The sequence below is a fragment of the Heptranchias perlo genome, chromosome 7 (genome assembly GCF_035084215.1).
Source record: "Heptranchias perlo isolate sHepPer1 chromosome 7, sHepPer1.hap1, whole genome shotgun sequence".
Classification (NCBI taxonomy): domain Eukaryota; kingdom Metazoa; phylum Chordata; class Chondrichthyes; order Hexanchiformes; family Hexanchidae; genus Heptranchias; species Heptranchias perlo.
Genome location: NC_090331.1, coordinates 586,852 through 606,843, shown reverse-complemented (window position 1 = coordinate 606,843; position 19,992 = coordinate 586,852). Strand labels below are relative to the sequence as shown.

General features: G+C 43.8%; 1 protein-coding gene across 3 annotated transcripts in view; it reads left to right on the top strand.

Annotated features, from left to right (window-relative positions):
- The window catches only part of xrcc5 (X-ray repair complementing defective repair in Chinese hamster cells 5), a 487,392-nt gene that overhangs the window by 137,047 nt on the left and 330,353 nt on the right, over window positions 1-19,992 (top strand). For all 3 annotated transcript variants that reach the window (XM_067986924.1, XM_067986923.1, XM_067986925.1), the window contains exons 10-12: window positions 10,635-10,697; window positions 16,485-16,622; window positions 16,956-17,046. In XM_067986924.1, coding sequence (XP_067843025.1) covers window positions 10,635-10,697; window positions 16,485-16,622; window positions 16,956-17,046 — 292 coding nt within the window. The remainder of the gene's footprint in view (window positions 1-10,634; window positions 10,698-16,484; window positions 16,623-16,955; window positions 17,047-19,992) is intronic.

Below are 19,992 nucleotides of genomic sequence, written 5' to 3'. Positions count from 1 at the left end.
CAAAGCAATTATGTCCTTTCTTAAATAAGGAGACCAAAACTACACACAGTATTCTAGATGTGGTCTCACCAATGCCTTGTACAACTGTAGCAAAACATCTCTACTTTTATATTCCATTCCCCTTGCAATAAATGACAACATTCCATTTGACTTCCTAATAATAACTTGCTGTACCTGCATACTAACTTTTTGATTCATGTACTAGGACACCCAGATCCCTCTGTACCTCAGAGTTCTGCAATCTTTCTCCATTTAAATAATAACTGCTTTTCTATTCCTCCTGCCAAAGTGGACAAGTTCACATTTTCCTACATTATACTCAATCTGCCAAATTTTTGCCCTCTCACTTACCCTATCTATATCCCTTTGCAGACTCCTTGTGTCCTCTTCACAACTTACTTTCCCACCTACCTTTGGTTGCTAAATTTGCTGCTGACACATACATTCAGTCCCTTCATTCAAGTCATTGATATAGATTGAAAATAGTTGAGGCCCAAGCACTGATCCCTGTGGCACTCCACTCGTTACATCTTGCCAAACTGAAAATTACCCATTTATGCCTACTCTCTGTTTCCTGTTAGCTAACTAATCCTTTATCCATGCTAATATGTTATCCTCTACACCATGAGCTCTTATTTTGTGTAGTAGCCTTTGATGTGGCATCTTGTCAAAAGCCTTCTGGAAATCCAAGTACACCACATCCACAGGATCCCCTTTATCCACGTTGCTTGTTACTTCCTCAAAGAACTCTAATAAATTAGTCAAACATGATTTCCCTTTCACAAAGCCATGTTGACTCTGCCTGATTGCACTGAGATTTTCTAAGTGCCCTGCTATAACCTCAATAATAGATTCTAGCATTTTCCCTATGACAGATGTTAAGCTAACTGGCCTGTAGTTTCCTGCTTTCTGTCTCCCTCCTTTCTTGAATAGAGGAGTTATGTTCGCTATTTTCCAATCTGATGGGACCCTTCCAGAATCTAGGGAATTTTGGAAAATTGATAGCAATGGATCTACTATCTCTGCAGCCACTTCTTTTAAGACCCGAGGATGAAGTCCGTCAGGACCTGGGGACTTGTCAGCTTCTCGTTCCAATATTTTTTTCAGAACCCTTTCCCTGTTGATTGTAAATGTTTTAAGTTCCTCCTTTTCACCTTTTGATTCACAATTATTTCTGGCATGTTATTTGTATCCTCTACAGTGAAGACGGATGCAAAATATCTGTTCAATTCATCCGCCATTTCCTTATTCTCCATTATTAATTCCCCAGACTCACTCTCTAGAGGACCAACGCTGACTTTACTTACTCTTTTCCTTTTTAAATACCTGTAGAAACTTTTACTATCTGTTTTTATATATCAAGCTAGCTTTCTCTCATATTCTAATTTTTCCCTCATTATTCTTCGAGTCATTCTTTGCTGTTTTTTATATTCTGTCCAATCTTCTAAGCTGTCACTAATCTTTGCGGAATGATATGCTTTTTCTTTCAATTTGATATTATCTTTTACTTCCTTAGTTCGATCCGGCTTCACAGTAGAAGACACAAAAAGCAGACCAAAAATGGTGGGGAACCAAAGGGGTAAATGAGAGTGAGCAACTTAAAACAATTAATATCACTAGAGAAAAAGTACTGGACAAACTAATGGGACTAAAAGCCAACAAATCCCCTGGACCTGATGGCCAACATCCTAGGGTTCTCTAAGAAATGGCTGCAGTGATAGTGGATGTATTGGCTATGATCTTCCAAAATTCTCTAGATTCTGGAACGGTCCCAGTCGACTGGAAAGTAGCAAATGTAACCCTGCTATTCAAGAAGGGAGGTAGAGAGAAAACAGGGAACTACAGGCCAGTTAGCCTGACATCGGTTGTCTGGAAATTGCTGGAATCCATTATTAAGGAAGTGGTAACAGGGCACTTAGAAAATCATAATATGATTAGGCAGAGTCAACATGGTTTTATGAAAGGGAAACAGTGTTTGACAAATTTATTAGAGTTTTTTGAAGAAATAACTAGCAGGATAGATAAAGGGGAACCAGTGGATGAAGTATATTTGGATTTTTCAAAAGGCATTTGATAAAGTGCCTTATAAAAGGTTGTTACACAAGGTAAGGGCTTATGGGGTTGGGGGTAATATCTTAGCATGGATAGAGGATTGGTTAAAGAACAGAAAACAGAGAGTAGAAATAAATGGGTCATTCTCAGGTTGGTAGACTGTAACTAGTGGGGTGCTGCAAGGATCAGTGCTTGGGCCTCAGCTATTCACAATCTATATTAATGACTTAGATGAAGGGACCAAGTGTAATATATCCAAGTTTGCTGACGATACAAGGCTGGGTGGGAAAATAAGCTGTGAGGAGGACACAAAGATCCTGCAAGGAGATATAGACAGGTTAAATGAGTGGGCAAGAAGATGGTAGATGGAGTATAATGTGGGGAAATGTGAGGGTTATTCATTTTGGTAGGAAGAATAGAAAAATAGAATATTTTTTAAATGATGAGAAACTATTAAATGCTGGTGTTCAGAGAGACTTGGGTGTCCTGGTACAAGAAATACAAAGTTAGTATGCAGGTACTGCAAGTAATTAGGAAAGCCAATGGCATGTTGGCCTTAATTCCAAGGGAGTTGGAGTACTAGAGTAAGGAAGTCTTACTACAGATGTACAGGGCTTTAGTGAGACCATACCTGGAGTACTGCGTACAGTTTTGGTCTCCTTATCTAAGGAAGGATATACTTGCCTTGGAGGCAGTGCAACGAAGTTTCACTAGATTAATTCCTGGGACGAGAGGGTTGTCTTATGAGGAGAGGTTGAGTAGAATGGGCCTATACTGTCTGGAGTTTAGAAGAATGAGAGGTGACCTCATTGAAATTTGCAGATGACACCAAACTTGGAAGGGTAGTAAACGGTGAGGAGGATAGTGATAGACTTCAAGGGGATATAGACAGGCTGGTGGTACGGCCGGACACGTGGCAGATGAAATTTAACGCAGAAAAATGTGAAGTGATACGTTTCGGCAGGAAGAACGAGGCGAGGCAATATAAACTAGAGGGCACAATTCTGGAACAGAGAGATCTGGGGGTAGATGTGCACAAAGCATTTGAAGGTGGCAGGGTAGGTTGAGAAAGTGGTTAAAAAAGCATATGGGATGCTGGGCTTTATAAATAGAGGCATAGAGTTTAAAAGTATGGAAGGCATGATGAACCTTTATAAAACACTGGTTCGGCCACAACTGGAGTATTGTGTCCAGTTCTGGGCACCGCATCTCAGGAAAAATGTGAAGGCCTTAGAAAGGGTGCAGAAGAGATTTACTAAAATGATTCCAGGATGAGGGACTTTAGTTACGTGGATAGACTGGAGAAGCTGGGGTTTGTTCTGATGCTGAGAGGATGTTACCCCCTCATGGGGGAATCTAAAATTAGGGGGCATAGTCTCAGAATAAGGGGTCGCCCGTTTAAGGTGGAAATGAGGAGGAATTTCTTCTCCCAGAGGGTCGTGTATCTTTGGAATTCTTTACCCCAAAAAGCTGTGGAGGCTGAGTCATTGAATACATTCAAGGCTGAGTTAGACAAATTTTTGATCAGCGAGGGAGCCAAAGGATATGGGGAAAAGACGGGAAAGTGGAGTTGAGATAAAAATCAGATCAGCCATGATCTCATTAAATGGGGGAGCAGGCTCGAAGGGCCAAATGGTCTACTCCCGCTCCTATCTCTCATGGTCTTATGGTTCTCCTTGGAACAGAGACGGTTGCGAGGAGATTTGATAGAGGTATTTAAAATCATGAATGGTCCAGACAGAGTAGATAGAGAGAAACTGTTCCCATTGGTGGAAGGATCATGGACCAGAGGACATAGATTTAAGCTGATTGGCAAAAGAACCAAAATCTTTTGAGGAAAAACTTTTTCGCGCAGAGGGCTGTGAATCTTTGGAATTCTCTACCCCAGAGGGCTGTGGATGCTGACTCATTGAACATATTCAAGGCTGAGATAGATAGATATTTGGACTCTTGGGGAATCAAGGGATATGGGGATTGGGCGGGAAAGTGGAGTTGAGGTCAAAGATCAGCCATGATCTAATTGAATGGTGGAGCAGGCTCGAGGGGCCGAATGGTCTAGTTCTGCTCCTATTTCTTATGGTCTTATGATTAGAGGGAAGCTGAGGAAAAAAAATTTCACTGGAGGGTGGCAGGAGTCTGGAACTCACATCCTGAAAGGGCGATAGATGCAGAAACCCTCATCGCATTTATAAGGTACTTGGATGTGCGCTTGTAGTGCCGTAACCTACAAGGCTACTGACCAAGAGCTGGGAAGTCGGATTAGGCTGTATGGCTCTTTTTCGGCCAGCACAGACACGATGGGTCGAATGGCCTCCTTCTGTGCCGTAATTTTCTGTGATTCTATTTCTATGATTCCTCTTCAGTTGCTCTGCGGTGTCTTTTACCCTTGCACCAGGTAGGTAGCACACCCTCCTGTACTCTCAGTCACGACTATAGAGTACGCTATCTTTCCCCCTGATTATTGAATCCCCAATGACTACAACCTTTCTGTTCTGATCCAACCCCCAGGCTACGTCATGCTATGGTTAGCATTCTGGGAATCCTTCCTGCAGCCTTCATCCATATCCTCACAGGTATCAAGTACCTCGTACTTGTTGGACAGGACCAGTGTCTGCGGGACCTCCTTCTCTTCCTCCCCCTCCCTTATGTGTCAGAGTGTCTCTAACTCGTACTCCAGCTCAAAGACTCCGAGCTGGAGTGTCTCAGGGCAGAGACATTTACTGCAGGTGTGGAAATCTGGGACAGTCTTGCTGTCCACAAACTCCCACATATTACAGTTCCAACACACAGCCTGCACTGCCATCTCTAGTTTTTATTTATTTAATCAATAGTTTATTTCTAGGACTAATAGGATCACATGAGATCTAGATTATATTCAGTAAATGGATTTAGCTTGATTTCAAAATAATTAGTAGTTACATAATTTTTTTTAAAAAAGACTAAGTATTTTTTTATTTAAGATTTGATAGTTGATAGATTAGTTTATAGTCTCTTGGTTTAAATCGCTTAGCACCTTCTTCTCTCTTTGCACCCAATTCCCACACTCACCAAATTCTGAGTTGAAAGTTCTCACTCTGTTAGCAATTCACTCTCTGTCTTTACCAAACTCTATGCTCAAGCTCAGCAGTAATGTACGGTAATGTTACCCGGTATTCTGTATGCAATATTGTTAGCCGCACTGTGCACACTGGAGCTATCACCGTAGACATCAGAGTTGTCTGATATCATTGAATCATAGAAAGGGTACAACACGGAAGGAGGCCATTCTGCCCATCGGGTCCGCGCCGGCTCCTTGTGAGAGCAATCCAGCTAGTCCCACTCCCCCGCCCTTTCCCCGTAGCCCTGCAATTTTTTTCCTTTCAAGTTCTTATCCAGTACTCTGTTGAAGGCCATGATTGAATCTGCCTCCTCCACTCGTCAGGCTGTGCATTCCAGATCCTAAACACTCGCTGTGTAAAAAAGTTTTTCCTCATGTCACCTTTGGTTCTTTTCCCAATTACCTTAAATCTATGTCCTCTGGTTCTTGATCCTTCCACCAATGGGAACAGTTTCTCTCTATCTACTTTGTCCAGATCCTTCATGATTTTGAGCACCTCTATCAAATCTCCTTGCAACCTTCTCTGTCCCAGGAGAACAATTCTAGCTTCTCCAGTCTATCCATCGAACTAAAATCCCTCATCCCTGGAATCATTCGAGTATATCTCTTCTGCAGCCTTTCTAAGGAATTCACATCTTTCCGAAAGTGCGGTGCCCAGAACTGGACACACTACTCCAGTTGTGACCGTACCAGTGTTTTATAAAGGTTCATCATGACTTCCTTCCTTTTGTAATCCATGCCTTTATTTATAAAGCCTATGATCCCGTATGCTTTTTTAGCCACTTTCTCAATCTGCCCTGCCACCTTCAATGATTTGTGCACATCTACCCCCAGATCTCTCTGTTCCTGACCCTCTTTGAGTTGTGCCCTCGAGGTTATATTGCCTCTCCTCGTTCTACATAAACATAAGAACATAAGAAATAGGAGCAGGAGTAGGCCAATCAGCCCCTCGAGCCTGCTCCGCCATTCAATAAGATCATGGCTGATCTGATCCTAACCTCAAATCTAAATTCATGTCCAATTTCCTGCCCGCTCCCCGTAACCCCTAATTCCTACTGAAATGTATCGCTTCGCATTTTTCTGGGTTAAATTTCATCCGCCACGTGTCCACCCATGCCACCAGCCTGTCTACACCCTCTTGAAGTCTGTCATGATCCTCCTCACAGTTTACAACCCTTCCAAGTTTCATGTCATCTGCAAATTTTGAAATTGTGCCCTGTACACAAAAGTCCAAGTCATCAACATATATCAAGAAAAGCAGTGGTCCCAGCACTGACCCCTGGGGAACACCACTGCACACCTCCCTCCAGTCTGAAAAACAATCGTTCACCACTACACTCTGTTTCCTGTCACTTAGCCAATTCTGTATCCATGTTGCTACTGTCCCCTTTATTCCATGGGCTGCAATCTTGATGATAAGCCTATCATGTGGCACTTTATCAAACGCCTTTTGAAATTCCATATACTTCACATCAACTGCATTGCCCTCATCGACCTTCTCTGTTACCTCATCAAAAAACTCCATCAAGTTAGTTAAACACGATTTGCCTTTAACAAATCCGTACTGGTTTTCCATAATCAATACACACTCGTCCAAGTGACTGTTAATTCTGTCCCGGATTATCGTTTCTAGAAGTTTCTGCACTATCGAGGTTAAACTGACTGGCCTGTAGTTGCTGGGTTTATCTTTACACTCTTTTTGAACAAGGGTGTAACGTTTGCAATTCTCCAGTCCTCTGGCACCACCCTGTATCGACGGATGTTTGGAAGATTATGGCCAGTACATCCGCAATTTCCACCCTTACTTCCCTCAGCAACCTAGGATGCATCCCATCCGGACCGGGTGACTTATCTACTTTAAGTAGAGCTAGCCTTTCAATTACCTCTTTATCAATTTTTAGCCCATCCAATATCTCAACTATATCTTCCTTTACTGAGACTCTGGCAACATCTTCTTCCTTGGCAAAGACAGATGCAAAGCACTCATTTAGTACCTTGGCCATCCCCTCTGCCTCCATGAGTAGATCTCCTTTATGGTCCCGAATCGGTCCCACCCCTCCTCTTACTACCCGTTGACTGTTTACATGCCTGTAGAAGACTTTTGGATTCCCTTTTATGTTGGCCGCCAATCTATTCTCATACACTCTCTTTGCCCCTCTTATTTCCTTTTTCACTTCCCCTCTGAACTTTCGATGTTATCATAGAAGTTTACAACATGGAAACAGGCCCTTCGGCCCAACATGTCCATGTCGCCCAGTTTATACCACTAAGCTAGTCCCAATTGCCTGCACTTGGCCCATATCCCTCTATACCCATCTTACCCATGTAACTGTCCAAATGCTTTTTAAAAGACAAAATTGTACCCGCCTCGACTACTGCCTCTGGCAGCTCGTTCCAGACACTCACCACCCTTTGAGTGAAAAAATTGCCCCTCTGGACCCTTTTGTATCTCTCCCCTCTCACCTTAAATCTATGTCCCCTCGTTATAGACTCCCCTACCTTTGGGAAAAGATTTTGACTATCTACCTTATCTATGCCCCTCATTATTTTATAGACTTCTATAAGATCACCCCTTAACCTCCTACTCTCCAGGGAAAAAAGTCTCAGTCTATCCAACCTCTCCCTATAAGTCAAACCATCAAGTCCCGGTAGCATCCTAGTAAATCTTTTCTGCACTCTTTCCAGTTTAATAATATCCTTTCTATATTAGGGTGACCAGAACTATACACATTATTCCAAGTGTGGCCTTACTAATGTCTTGTACAACTTCAACAAGACATCCCAACTCCTGTATTCAATGTTCTGACCAATGAAACCAAGCATGCTGAATGCCTTCTTCACCACCCTATCCACCTGTGACTCCACTTTCAAGGAGCTATGAACCTGTACTCCTAGATCTCTTTGTTCTATAACTCTCCCCAACGCCCTACCATTAACGGAGTAGGTCCTGGCCCGATTCGATCTACCAAAATGCATCACCTCACATTTATCTAAATTAAACTCCATCTGCCATTCATTGGCCCACTGGCCCAATTTATCAAGATCCCGTTGCAATCCGAGATAACCTTCTTCACTGTCCACAGTGCCACCAATCTTGGTGTCGTCTGCAAACTTACTAACCATGCCTCCTAAATTTTCATCCAAATCATTAATATAAATAACAAATAACAGCGGACCCAGCACCGATCCCTGAGGCACACCGCTGGTCACAGGCCTCCAGTTTGAAAAACAACCCTCTGCAACCACCCTCTGTCTTCTGCCGTCAATCCAATTTTGTATCCAATTGGCTACCTCACCTTGGATCCCGTGAGATTTAACCTTATTAACAACCTACCATGCGGTACCTTGTCAAAGGCTTTGCTAAAGTCCATGCAGACCACGTCTACTGCACAGCCCTCATCTATCTTCTTGGTTACCCCTTCAAAAAACTCAATCAAATTCGTGAGACATGATTTTCCTCTCACAAAACCATGCTGACTGTTCCTAATCAGTCCCTGCCTCTCCAAATGCCTGTAGATCCTGTCCCTCAGAATACCCTCTAACAACTTACCCACTACAGATGTCAGGCTCACCGGTCTGTAGTTCCCAGGCTTTTCCCTGCCGCCCTTCTTAAACAAAGGCACAACATTTGTTACCCTCCAATCTTCAGGCACCTCACCTGTAGCTGTCGATGATTCAAATATCTCTGCTAGGGGACCCGCAATTTCCTCCCTAACCTCCCATAACGTCCTGGGATACATTTCATCAGGTCCCGGAGATTTATCTACCTTGATGCGCGTTAAGACTTCCAGCACCTCCCTCTCTGTAATATGTGCACTCCTCAAGACATCACTAATTATTTCCCCAAGTTCCCTAACATCCATGCCTTTCTCAACCATAAATACCGATGTGAAATATTCATTTAGGATCTCACCCATCTCTTGTGGTTCTGCAAATAGATGGCCCTACTCTCTCCCTAGTTACCCTTTTGCCCTTTATGTACTTGTAGAAGCTCTTTGGATTCTCTTTTGCCTTATCTGCCAAAGCAATCTCACGTCCCCTTTTTGCCCTCCTGATTTCTCTCTTAACTCTACTCCGGCAATCACTGTACTTTTCAAGGGATCCACTTGATCCCAGCTGCCTATGCATGTCATATGCCTCCTTCTTCTTTTTGACTAGGGCCTCAATCTCCCGAGTCATCCAAGGTTCCCTACTTCTACCAGCCTTTGCCCTTCACTTTATAAGGAATGTGCTTACCCTGAACCCTGGTTAACACACTTTTGAAAACCTCCCACTTACCAGACGTCCCTTTGCCTGCCAACAGACTCTCCCAATCAACTTCTGAAAGTTCCTGTCTAATACCATCAAAATTGGCCTTTCCCCAATTTAGAATTTTAACTTTTGGGCCAGACCTATCATTCTCCATAGCTATCTTAAAACTAATGGAATTATGATCACTGGTCCCAAAGTAATCCCTCACTAACACTTCTGTCACCTGCCCTTCCTTATTTCCCAAGAGGAGGTCAAGTTTTGCCCCCTCTGTAGTCGGGCCATCCACATACTGAATGAGAAATTCCTCCTGAATACACTCAACAAATTTCTCTCCATCCAAGCCCCTAATGCTATGGCTGTCCCAGTCAATGTTGGGAAAGTTAAAGTCCCCTACTATTACCATCCTATTTTTCTTGCAGCTGTCTGTAATCTCCTTACATATTTGCTCCTCAATTTCCCGTTGACTATTTGGGGGTCTGTAGTACAATCCTATCAAAGTGATCTCTCCCTTCTTATTTTTCAGTTCTACCCATATAGACTCAGTGGGCGAACCCTTGGATATATCCCCTCTCACTACTGCCGTGATGTTCTCCCTAATCAAGAACGCAACTCCCCCTCCTCTCTTACCTCCTGCTCCATCTTTCCTATAGCATCTGTACCCTGGAACATTGAGCTGCCAGTCCTGCCCCTCCCTTAGCCATGTTTCAGTAATAGCTATAACATCCCAGTCCCATGTACCCATCCATGCCCTGAGTTCATCTGCCTTGCCCATCAGACTTCTTGCATTGAAATAAATGCAGTTTAATCTAGACCTCCCTTGGTCTTTGCCCTGCTTTCTCAGACCATCTGTCCGGTCATGTTTTGTACACTCTCCCTTACTGCCTTTTGTTTCTGTCACCACTTTACTTCCCACTGACTTTCTGCATCGGTTCCCATCCCCCTGCCACATTAGTTTAAACCCTCCCCAACAGCACTAGCAAAATGTTCTGCCTGGTTTTCACTTGTATTCTCAACCTGACATCTGCCATACGCCCATTTTTTCCATTTCATCTTACTATCCCTTTTGTCATCCAGGGAGCTCTGGCTTTAGTTGCCGAACCTTTCCCCCTCGAAGGAATGTGCCTTGACTATACCCGAACCTTCTCCTCTTCAGGGTGATGTGTTTTTTAAAATGAACTCACCGTTTCTCTTCAATGTGTATAAAAAGATTTTCTCTGTTTTCTGTGGATTGCAGATTCTGAGGCATTATTATGTTGGACGGCAGGTGCTGAAGGTCTTTGCAGCAAAAGATGACGAGGTGAGGGCCATGTTTGTCAGTCTCATTTTAACCAGAAGTTGAATTTAAATCTGTTTTCCCAGGTGCCATCCTTCCTGTTTTTCCCCCATTGTTTCCATTCGGCTCTGAGTGTTACTCCATGGAAAGTTTGTTGCCGCAATGTGAGGGACTGTTAACACGTAGTCATGCTGACTGGGCCTGGGTCCGATGATGCGACTCTTACATGGGTTAAAGTAGCTGAATTTTGTTTGGGGGCAGCTGAGTTGAGGCTGAGTAAACTGGCAGGAGTCTATCAGGCACCTCCTAGCAATGGTATCATGAAGCGTTGGCAGGTGGCTTGGCTACTGTCATTCAGTAGATGGTGCATGATGAAGACAACAGGGCTCAGAGTAATGCACAACATTGGGGAAGGAAGGGTAGCACGGAGTGTGGTGGATGAGATGCCGGGGAAGGGCGAGTGATTAAAGTGAGTTGCCCAGGAATTCCATGGCCCTTTTTATTACTGATGCTTCTCTCTGCTGAGTTTTAGTAATACTTGCACTGGCTGGAAGTTGGGGGAGACTGCAGTCATTCTATAAGCTGCTCAGTTTGGCCCCAGTGGGAGCAAGTTGGTTAAAGGACTCGTGACTCCTCTCTTACTCCATGCATGACATTTGGATGTCCATGGAAGTTTTTAAAAGGTTATTATTACTATTGATGCACCCTAATACTGTGATGTGGAGCAGGAAGGCAGGTTTGAATTGCATGTCGTTAATTTCCTGTCCCGCGAACAATTGATGTTTGGGCAGGTCTGTGATGGCTTCTGCCATCTGTGGGCACTGAGGGTGTCTGGGCCAGAGAAGCCTATCGACGAGCGGATGGTTCCTGAGCCAGAGGAGCCTGTCATTGAGAAGGTAGAATTTTAAAGGGAGGCGGGGGGGGGGGGGCAGGAATAGAAGTATAAATTACAAAAACAAGGAAGTTATGCTAAAACTTTATAAAACACTGGTCAGGCCACAGCTGGAGTATTGCGATCAATTCTGGGCACCACACTTTAGGAAGGATGTCAAGGCCTTAGAAAGGGTGCAGAAGAGATGTACTGGAATGATTCCAGGGATGAGGGACTTCAGTTATGGAGAAGGTGGGGTTGCTCACAGAAAGTTTAGCACAGAAGGAGGCCATTCGGCCCAAAGTGTTCATGCTGGCCGAAAAAGAGCTATCCACCTTAATCCCACTTTCCAGCACTTGGTCCATAGCCCTGTCGGTTACGGTACTTCAAGTGCTCATCCAAGTACTTTTTAAATGAGTTGAGAATTTCTGCCTCTACCACCCTTTCAGCAGTGAGTTCCGGACCCCCACCACCCTCTGGGTGGAAAAAATTTCTCCTCCGCTCCCCTTTAATCCTTCTACCAATTACTTTAAATGGATACCCCCATCACTGACCCCTCTGCTAAGGGAAATAGGTCATACAATCATAGAAAGGTTACAGCACGGAAGGAGGCCATTCGGCCTATCAAGTCCACGCCGGCTCTATGCAAGAGCAATCCAACTAGTCCCAATCTCCCGCCCTATCCCCGTCGCCCTGCAAATTTTTTCCTTTCAAGTACTTATCCAGTTCTCTTTTGAAGGCCATGATTGAATCTGCCTCCACCATCCCTTCGGGCAGTGCATTCCAGATCCTAACCACTCGCTGTGTAAAAAAGTTTTTTCCTCATGTCAGCCTTTGGTTCTTTTGCCAATCACCTTAAATCTATGTCCTCTGGGGTTTTTTTTATTCGTTCATGGGATGTGGGCGTCACTGGCGAGGCCAGCATTTATTGCCCATCCCTAATTGCCCTTGAGAAGGTGGTGGTGAGCCGCCTTCTTGAACCGCTGCAGTCCGTGTGGTGAAGGTTCTCCCACAGTGCTGTTAGGAAGGGAGTTCTAGGATTTTGACCTAGCAACGATGAAGGAACGGTGATATATTTCCAAGTCGGGATGGTTTGTGACTTGGAGGGGAACGTGCAGGTGGTGTTGTTCCCATGTCCTGCTGCTCTTGTCCTTCTAGGTGGTAGAGGTCACGGGTTTGGGAGGTGCTGTCGAAGAAGCCTTGGCGAGTTGCTTCAGTGCATCCTGTGGATGGTACACACTGCAGCCATAGTGCGCCGGTGGTGGAGGGAGTGAATGTTTATGGTGGTGGATGGGGTGCCAATCAAGTGGGCTGCTTTGTCCTGGGTGGTGTCGAGCTTCTTGAGTGTTGTTGGAGCTGCACTCATCCAGGCAAGTGGAGAGGATTCCATCACACTCCTGACTTGTGCCTTGTAGATGGTGGAAAGGTTTTGGGGAGTCAGGAGGTGAGTCACTCGCCACAGAATACCCAGCCTCTGACCTGCTTTTGAAGCCACAGTATTTATATGGCTGGTCCAGTTAAGTTTCTGTCCAGTGGTGACCCCTCGGATCTTGACCGTTCCGCCACTGGGAACAGATTCCCACTTTCTACTCTGCCTTGACCCCTCATGATTTTGAATACATCTATCAAATCTCCTCACAACCGGCTATTCCAAGGAGAACAACCCCAGCTTCTCCAGTTTATCCACGTAACTAAACTCCCTCATCCCTGAAATCATTCTCGTTAATCTCTTCTGCAACCTTTTTAAGGCCTTCACATCTTTCCTAAAGTGCGGTGCCCAGAACTGGACACAATACTCCAGTTGTGGCCGAAACAATGTTTTATAAAGGTTCATCATGATTTCAATATTTTTGTACTCTATGCCTCTATTTATAAAGCCCAGGATCCCGCATGCTTTTTTAACCACTTTCTCAACCTGCCCTGCCACCTTCAACGATTTGTGTACATATACCCCCAGATCTCTCTGTTCCTGTACCCCTTTTAGAGTTGTGCCCTCTCGTTTATATTGCCTCTCCTCATTCTTCCTGCCGAAATTATCCACTTCGGGATGAAAACTGGAAAGGCAGAGTATTGTTTAAATGGTGATAGATTGGAAAACGTTGATGCACAAAGTGACCTGGGTGTCCTTGTACACCAGTCACTGAAAGCAAACATGCAGGTGCAGCAAGCAGTTCGGAAGGCAAATGGTATGATGGCCTTCATTGCAAGAGGATGTGAGTGCAGGTGCAAGGATCTTACTGCAGTTATACACTGCCTTGGTGAGACCACACCTGGAGTATTGTGTGCAGTTTTGGTCTCCTTACCTAAGAAATGATATATTTGCCATAGGGAGAGTGCAGCGAAGGTTCACCAGACTGATTGCTGGGATGGCAGGACTGTCGTATGAGGAGAGATTGGGTCGACTCGGCCTGTATTCACTCTAGTTTAGAAGAATGAGAGGGGATCTCATTGAAACATAAAATTCTGACAGGGCTAGACAGACGGATCAAGTTCACTGTAGTGTTTGAAAGGGAAAAAAGTGAATCAACTGCTAAGATCCTAGACTTGGGCAAGGCCGACTTCAATGGGATGAGACAGAGACTGTCCACAGTAAACTGGGCAAATCTGTTAATGGGTAAAACGACTGATCAGTGGGAAATGTTTCTTTAAACATTTAATGAGATACAGAACCGGTTTATACCTCTGACGGGCAAGAACTCGACTTGCCAAAAAAAACAGCCATGGACAACTAAAGAGGTAAGGGACAGTATAAGACATAAGGAAAGGGCATACAAAAAGGCAAAAAATGGCACAGATCCTGGCGAATGGGAAAGATACAAAGATCAACAAAGGGTCACAAAACAGATAGTAAGGGCTACAAAAAGAGAGTATGAAAAGAAACTCGCAAGGGATATCAAAACCAATACGAAGAACTTTTATAGTTATATTAGGAAAAAGAGGGTGGTCAGGAGCAGTGCTGGCCCCTTAAAAACTGAAAGCGGGGATATTGTCATTGACAATGGGGAAATGGCGGACATGTTGAACAATTACTTTGCGTCAGTATTTACAGTCAAAAAAGAGGATAGCATGCCGGAAATCCCAAGAAAACTTATATTGAATCAGGGACAGGGACTCGATAAAATTAACATAAGTAAAACAACAGTAATGAAGAAAATAATAGCACTAAAGAGTGACAAATCCTCAGAACCAGATGGTTTCCATCCCAGGGTTTTAAAGGAAGTAGGTGAGCACATTGCAGATGCCCTAACTATAATCTTTCAAAGTTCTCTAGATTCAGGAACTGTCCCTCTAGATTGGAAAATTGCACATGTCACTCCACTTTTTAAGAAAGGAGAGAGAGGGAAACCGGGGAATTATAGACCAGTTAGCCTAACATCTGTTGTGGGGAAAATGCTGGAGTCTATAATTAAGGATAGGGTGACTGAACACCTCGAGAATTTTCAGTTAATCAGAGAGAGCCAGCAGGATTTGTGAAAGGTAGGTCGTGCCTGACAAACCTGATTGAATTTTTTGAAGAGGTGACTAAAGTAGTGGACAGGGGAATGTCAATGGATGTTATTTATATGGACTTCCAGAAGGCATTTGATAAGGTCCCACATAAGAGACTGTTAGCTAAGATAGAAGCCCATGGAATCGAGGGAAAAGTACGGACTTGGTTCGGAAGTTGGCTGAGCGAAAGGCGACAGAGAGTAGGGATAATGGGAAGGTACTCACATTGGCAGGATGTGACTAGTGGAGTCCCGCAGGGATCTGTCTTGGGGCCTCAATTATTCACAATATTTATTAACGACTTAGATGAAGGCATAGAAAGTCTCATATCTAAGTTTGCTGATGACACAAAGATTGGTGGCATTGTAAGCAGTGTAGATGAAAACATAAAATTACAAAGCAATATTGATAGATTAGGTGAATGGGCAAAACTGTGGCAAATGGAATTCAATGTAGACAAATGTGAGGTCATCCACTTTGGATCAAAAAAGGATAGAACAGGGTACTTTCTAAATGGTAAAAAGTTAAACAGTGGATGTCCAAAGGGACTTCGGGTTTCAGGTTCTTGGATCATTGAAGTGTCATGAACAGGTGCAGAAAATAATCAATAAGGCTAATGGAATGCTGGCCTTTATATCTACAGGACGAGAGTACAAGGGGGCAGAAGTTATGCTGCAGCTATACAAAACCCTGGTTAGACCGCACCTGTAGTACTGTGAGCAGTTCTGGGCACCGCACCTTCGGAAGGACATATTGGCCTTGGAGGAAGTGCAGCGCAGGTTTACTGGAATGATACCCGGACTTCAAGGGTTAAGTTACGAGGAGAGATTACACAAATTGGGGTTGTATTCTCCAGAGTTTCAAAGGTTAAGGGGTGATCTGATCGAAGTTTATAAGATATTAAGGGGAACAGATAGAGAGAAACTATTTCCACTGGTTGGGGATTTTAGGAGTAGGGGGCACAGTCTAAAAACTAGAGCCAGACCTTTCAGGAGTGAGATTAGAAAACATTTCTACACACAAAGGGTTGTAGAAGTTTGGAACTTTCTTCCGCAAACGGCAATTGATACTAGCTCAATTGCTAAATTTAAATGTGAGATAGATAGCTTTTTGGCAACCAAAGGTATTAAGGGATATGGGCCAAAGGCAGGTACATGGAGTTAGATCACAGATCAGCCATGATCTTATCAAATGGCGGAGCAGGCACGAGGGGCTGAATGGCCTACTCCTGTTCCTATGTAATTACAGATTTTTAAAAAATATGTTGAGTTAGTTTGTGGCCTTAACTCAGCCCACTCAAGGTCGATGTTAGAGATCAGAGCAGTTATTTGCATATAACTAATTCAAAGAGCTCCCTGCTGCCTCTAAACTATTTGCAGTTTAATATTTGTAGAATTTTCTTTATTTTCATAGTTCGACTGCAGTACTATTCTTCTTGTTTGTCTTCCCAGTATGCCGCTGTCGCCCTGTCTGCACTGATCCACTCATTGGAAGAGCTGGATATGGTGGCGATAGTTCGTTACGTTTATGACCGGAGATCAAACCCACAAGTCGGAGTGGCCTTGCCTGTGATTAAAGAGAAATATGAGGTAATGAGGTTGGAATGAATGTCAGATATGTGGACAATTCAACAGACCCTTGAACTTTAGCATAAATTGAAATGGAGAAAGAGCTGAATTTGGGTTGGAAGTGGAGACTTTTTTAAAAGCATGAACAGAAATGTTGGAAAGACACAGCAAGTCCACCAGCATCTGTAAAGTGAAAAGGCATTAAGCTTTTCGGTCTGAACCTGAATCAGAACTCGCTGACTATCTCTGGCATTTGCAGTTTTTTCTTTTTATCGTGTTGTAGAATTATGTTTGAGACTCTATAAATTTAGAAAAGTGAAACTAATTTTCCACGTTTTACTCTCCTTCCGTCAGTGTTTGGCCTACATCCAACTCCCATTCATGGAGGATCTCCGACACTTCACCTTCACCTCTCTGAAGAACAATAAGAAAGGAGCGGCTTCAGGTGGGAGCAAATTGTGGACAGGAACAGGCAGCTTCAGGACTGGGGCTGTTCATGGACTTGGAAGTGGGGACAGAAATAAAACTCTCCAAGTTTATAAATGAGATCAAACTGCAAACAGTAGAGAAAAGGCTGATCAAATGCAGATGGACCTGGGGAGCTGGCCTGCCATGTGGCAGGACGAATGCAAAGCCATGATATTGGGGGAAAAAAATGATGATAAGCAGTGGCAAAATGAGCTACAGTATTATTCTACAGGACATGACACAAGAGAGGGACTTGGGGATGCGGGAGGGGGACTGGGAGGTGCGGGGAGGGGGGGTGGGGTGAAGGGTTTTGGGGGGTACGGGGAAAGGGTTTTGGGGGATACGGGGAGATAGATTGCACAGTGTGCAGCAGCAGTAGAGAGAACTAATAGGATTGTTACAAATTTACTAGTCCACTGTAGATATTCTCTCAGACTAGGTGTTGCCAGTGACTCCTGTAAATGGACCATGTGTTCCCTATCTGGAGAGCACCTTCACTGCTCATTCTTCTCGTTGGTGACATAGAATCATAGAAGATCATAGAATCATAGAAGTTTACAACATGGAAACAGGCCCTTCGGCCCAACATGTCCATGTCGCCCAGTTTATACCACTAAGCTAGTCCCAATTGCCTGCACTTGGCCCATATCCCTCTAGAGCCATCTTACCCATGTAACTGTCCAAATGCTTTTTAAAAGACAAAATTGTACCCGCCTCCACGACTGCCTCTGGCAGCTCGTTCCAGACACACACCACCCTTTGAGTGAAAAAATTGCCCCTCTGGACCCTTTTGTATCTCTCCCCTCTCACCTTAAATCTATGCCCCCTCGTTATAGACTCCTCTACCTTTGGGAAAAGATTTTGACTATCTACCTTATTTATGCCCCTCATTATTTTATAGACTTCTATAAGATCACCCCTAAACCTCCTACTCTCCAGGGAAAAAAGTCTCAGTCTATCCAACCTCTCCCTATAAGTCAAACCATCAAGTCCTGGTAGCATCCTAGTAAATCTTTTCTGCACTCTTTCTAGTTTAATAATATCCTTTCTATAATAGGGTGACCAGAACTGTACGCAGTATTCCAAGTGTGGCCTTACTAATGTCTTGTACAACTTCAACAAGACATCCCAACTCCTGTATTCAATGTTCTGACCAATGAAACCAAGCATGCTGAATGCCTTCTTCACCACCCTATCCACCTGTGACTCCACTTTCAAGGAGCTATGAACCTGTACTCCTAGATCTCTTTGTTCTATAACTCTCCCCAACGCCCTACCATTAACGGAGTAGGTCCTGGCTCGATTTGATCTACCAAAATGCATCACCTCACATTTATCTAAATTAAACTCCACCTGCCATTCATCGGCCCACTGGCCCAATTTATCAAGATCCTGTTGCAATCCTAGATAACCTTCTTCACTGTCCACAATGCCACCAATCTTGGTGTCATCTGCAAACTTACTAACCATGCCTCCTAAATTATCATCCAAATCATTAATATAAATAACAAATAACAGCGGACCCAGCACCGATCCCTGAGGCACACCGCTGGTCACAGACCTCCAATTTGAAAAACAACCCTCTACAACCACCCTCTGTCTTCTGTCGTCAAGCCAATTTTGTATCCAATTGGCTACCTCACCTTGGATCCCGTGAGATCTAACCTTATGTAACAACCTACCATGCAGTACCTTGTCAAAGGCTTTGCTAAAGTCCATGTAGACCACGTCTACTGCACAGCCCTCATCTATCTTCTTGGTTACCCCTTCAAAAAACTCAATCAAATTCGTGAGACATGATTTTCCTCTCGCAAAACCATGCTGACTGTTCCTAATCAGTCCCTGCCTCTCCAAATGCCTGTAGATCCTGTCTCTCAGAATACCCTCTAACAACTTACCCACTACAGATGTCAGGCTCACCGGTCTGTAGTTCCCAGGCTTTTCCCTGCCGCCCTTCTTAAACAAAGGCACAACATTTGCTACCCTCCAATCTTAAGGCACCTCACCTGTAGCTGTCGATGATATAATGTACATGCGGGTACACTTTCTATTCTCGACCTCGAATTTGAGTTGTTACCTCTTTTCCTGACTTTTTCATAGAATATAGAGATGTTATAACACGGAAACAGGCCATTTGGCCCAACCAGTCCTTGTCAATGTTTACCCTCCATCTGAGTGAATAGTCCTAATCACATTTACCTACCCTGTTCCCATATTCCTTCATCCACCTATCCACTGTAATCTTGAACGTTGACAGTTGTTGTGTCAACTACTAACCCTGGAAATGAATTCCACAACCTCACAACTCGCAGTGTAAAGTTTCTCCTACCTTCAGTTCTAAATCTCTTACATTTAATCTTGTATTTCTGGCCCCTCGTTCTTGACCACTCAACTACTGGAAACAGTCTGCTTCTATCCACCCTGTCCCTATACTTTCATAATTTTAAACACTTCTATCATATCCCCTGTAATCTGCATTGTTATAATGGAAAAAAATAATTTTGCAAGTCAATCTTCGTATTTGTATTTCCTCATAGAATCAAAGAGCATAGAAGGAGGCTATTTAGCCCATTGTGCCTGTGCTGGCTCTTTGAAAGAGCTACCTGAAAGAAGAGAAAGTCCTACTCCCCTGCTCTTTCCCCTAGTCCTGCAAATTTTTCATTTTAAAGTAGTGATACAATTCCCTATTGAATTTGTTTCCACCGTCCTTTCAGGCAGTGCATTCCAGATCATAACAACTTGCTGAGTTTAAGAAAAATTTTCTTCATCTCCCCCTGGATTTTTTTGCCAGTTATCTTAATTCTGTGTCCTCTGGTTACTTTTTTTGTTATTCGTTCATGGGATGTAGGCGTCGCTGGCGAGGCCGGCATTTATTGCCCATCCCTAATTGCCCTTGAGAAGGTGGTGGTGAGCCACCTTCTTG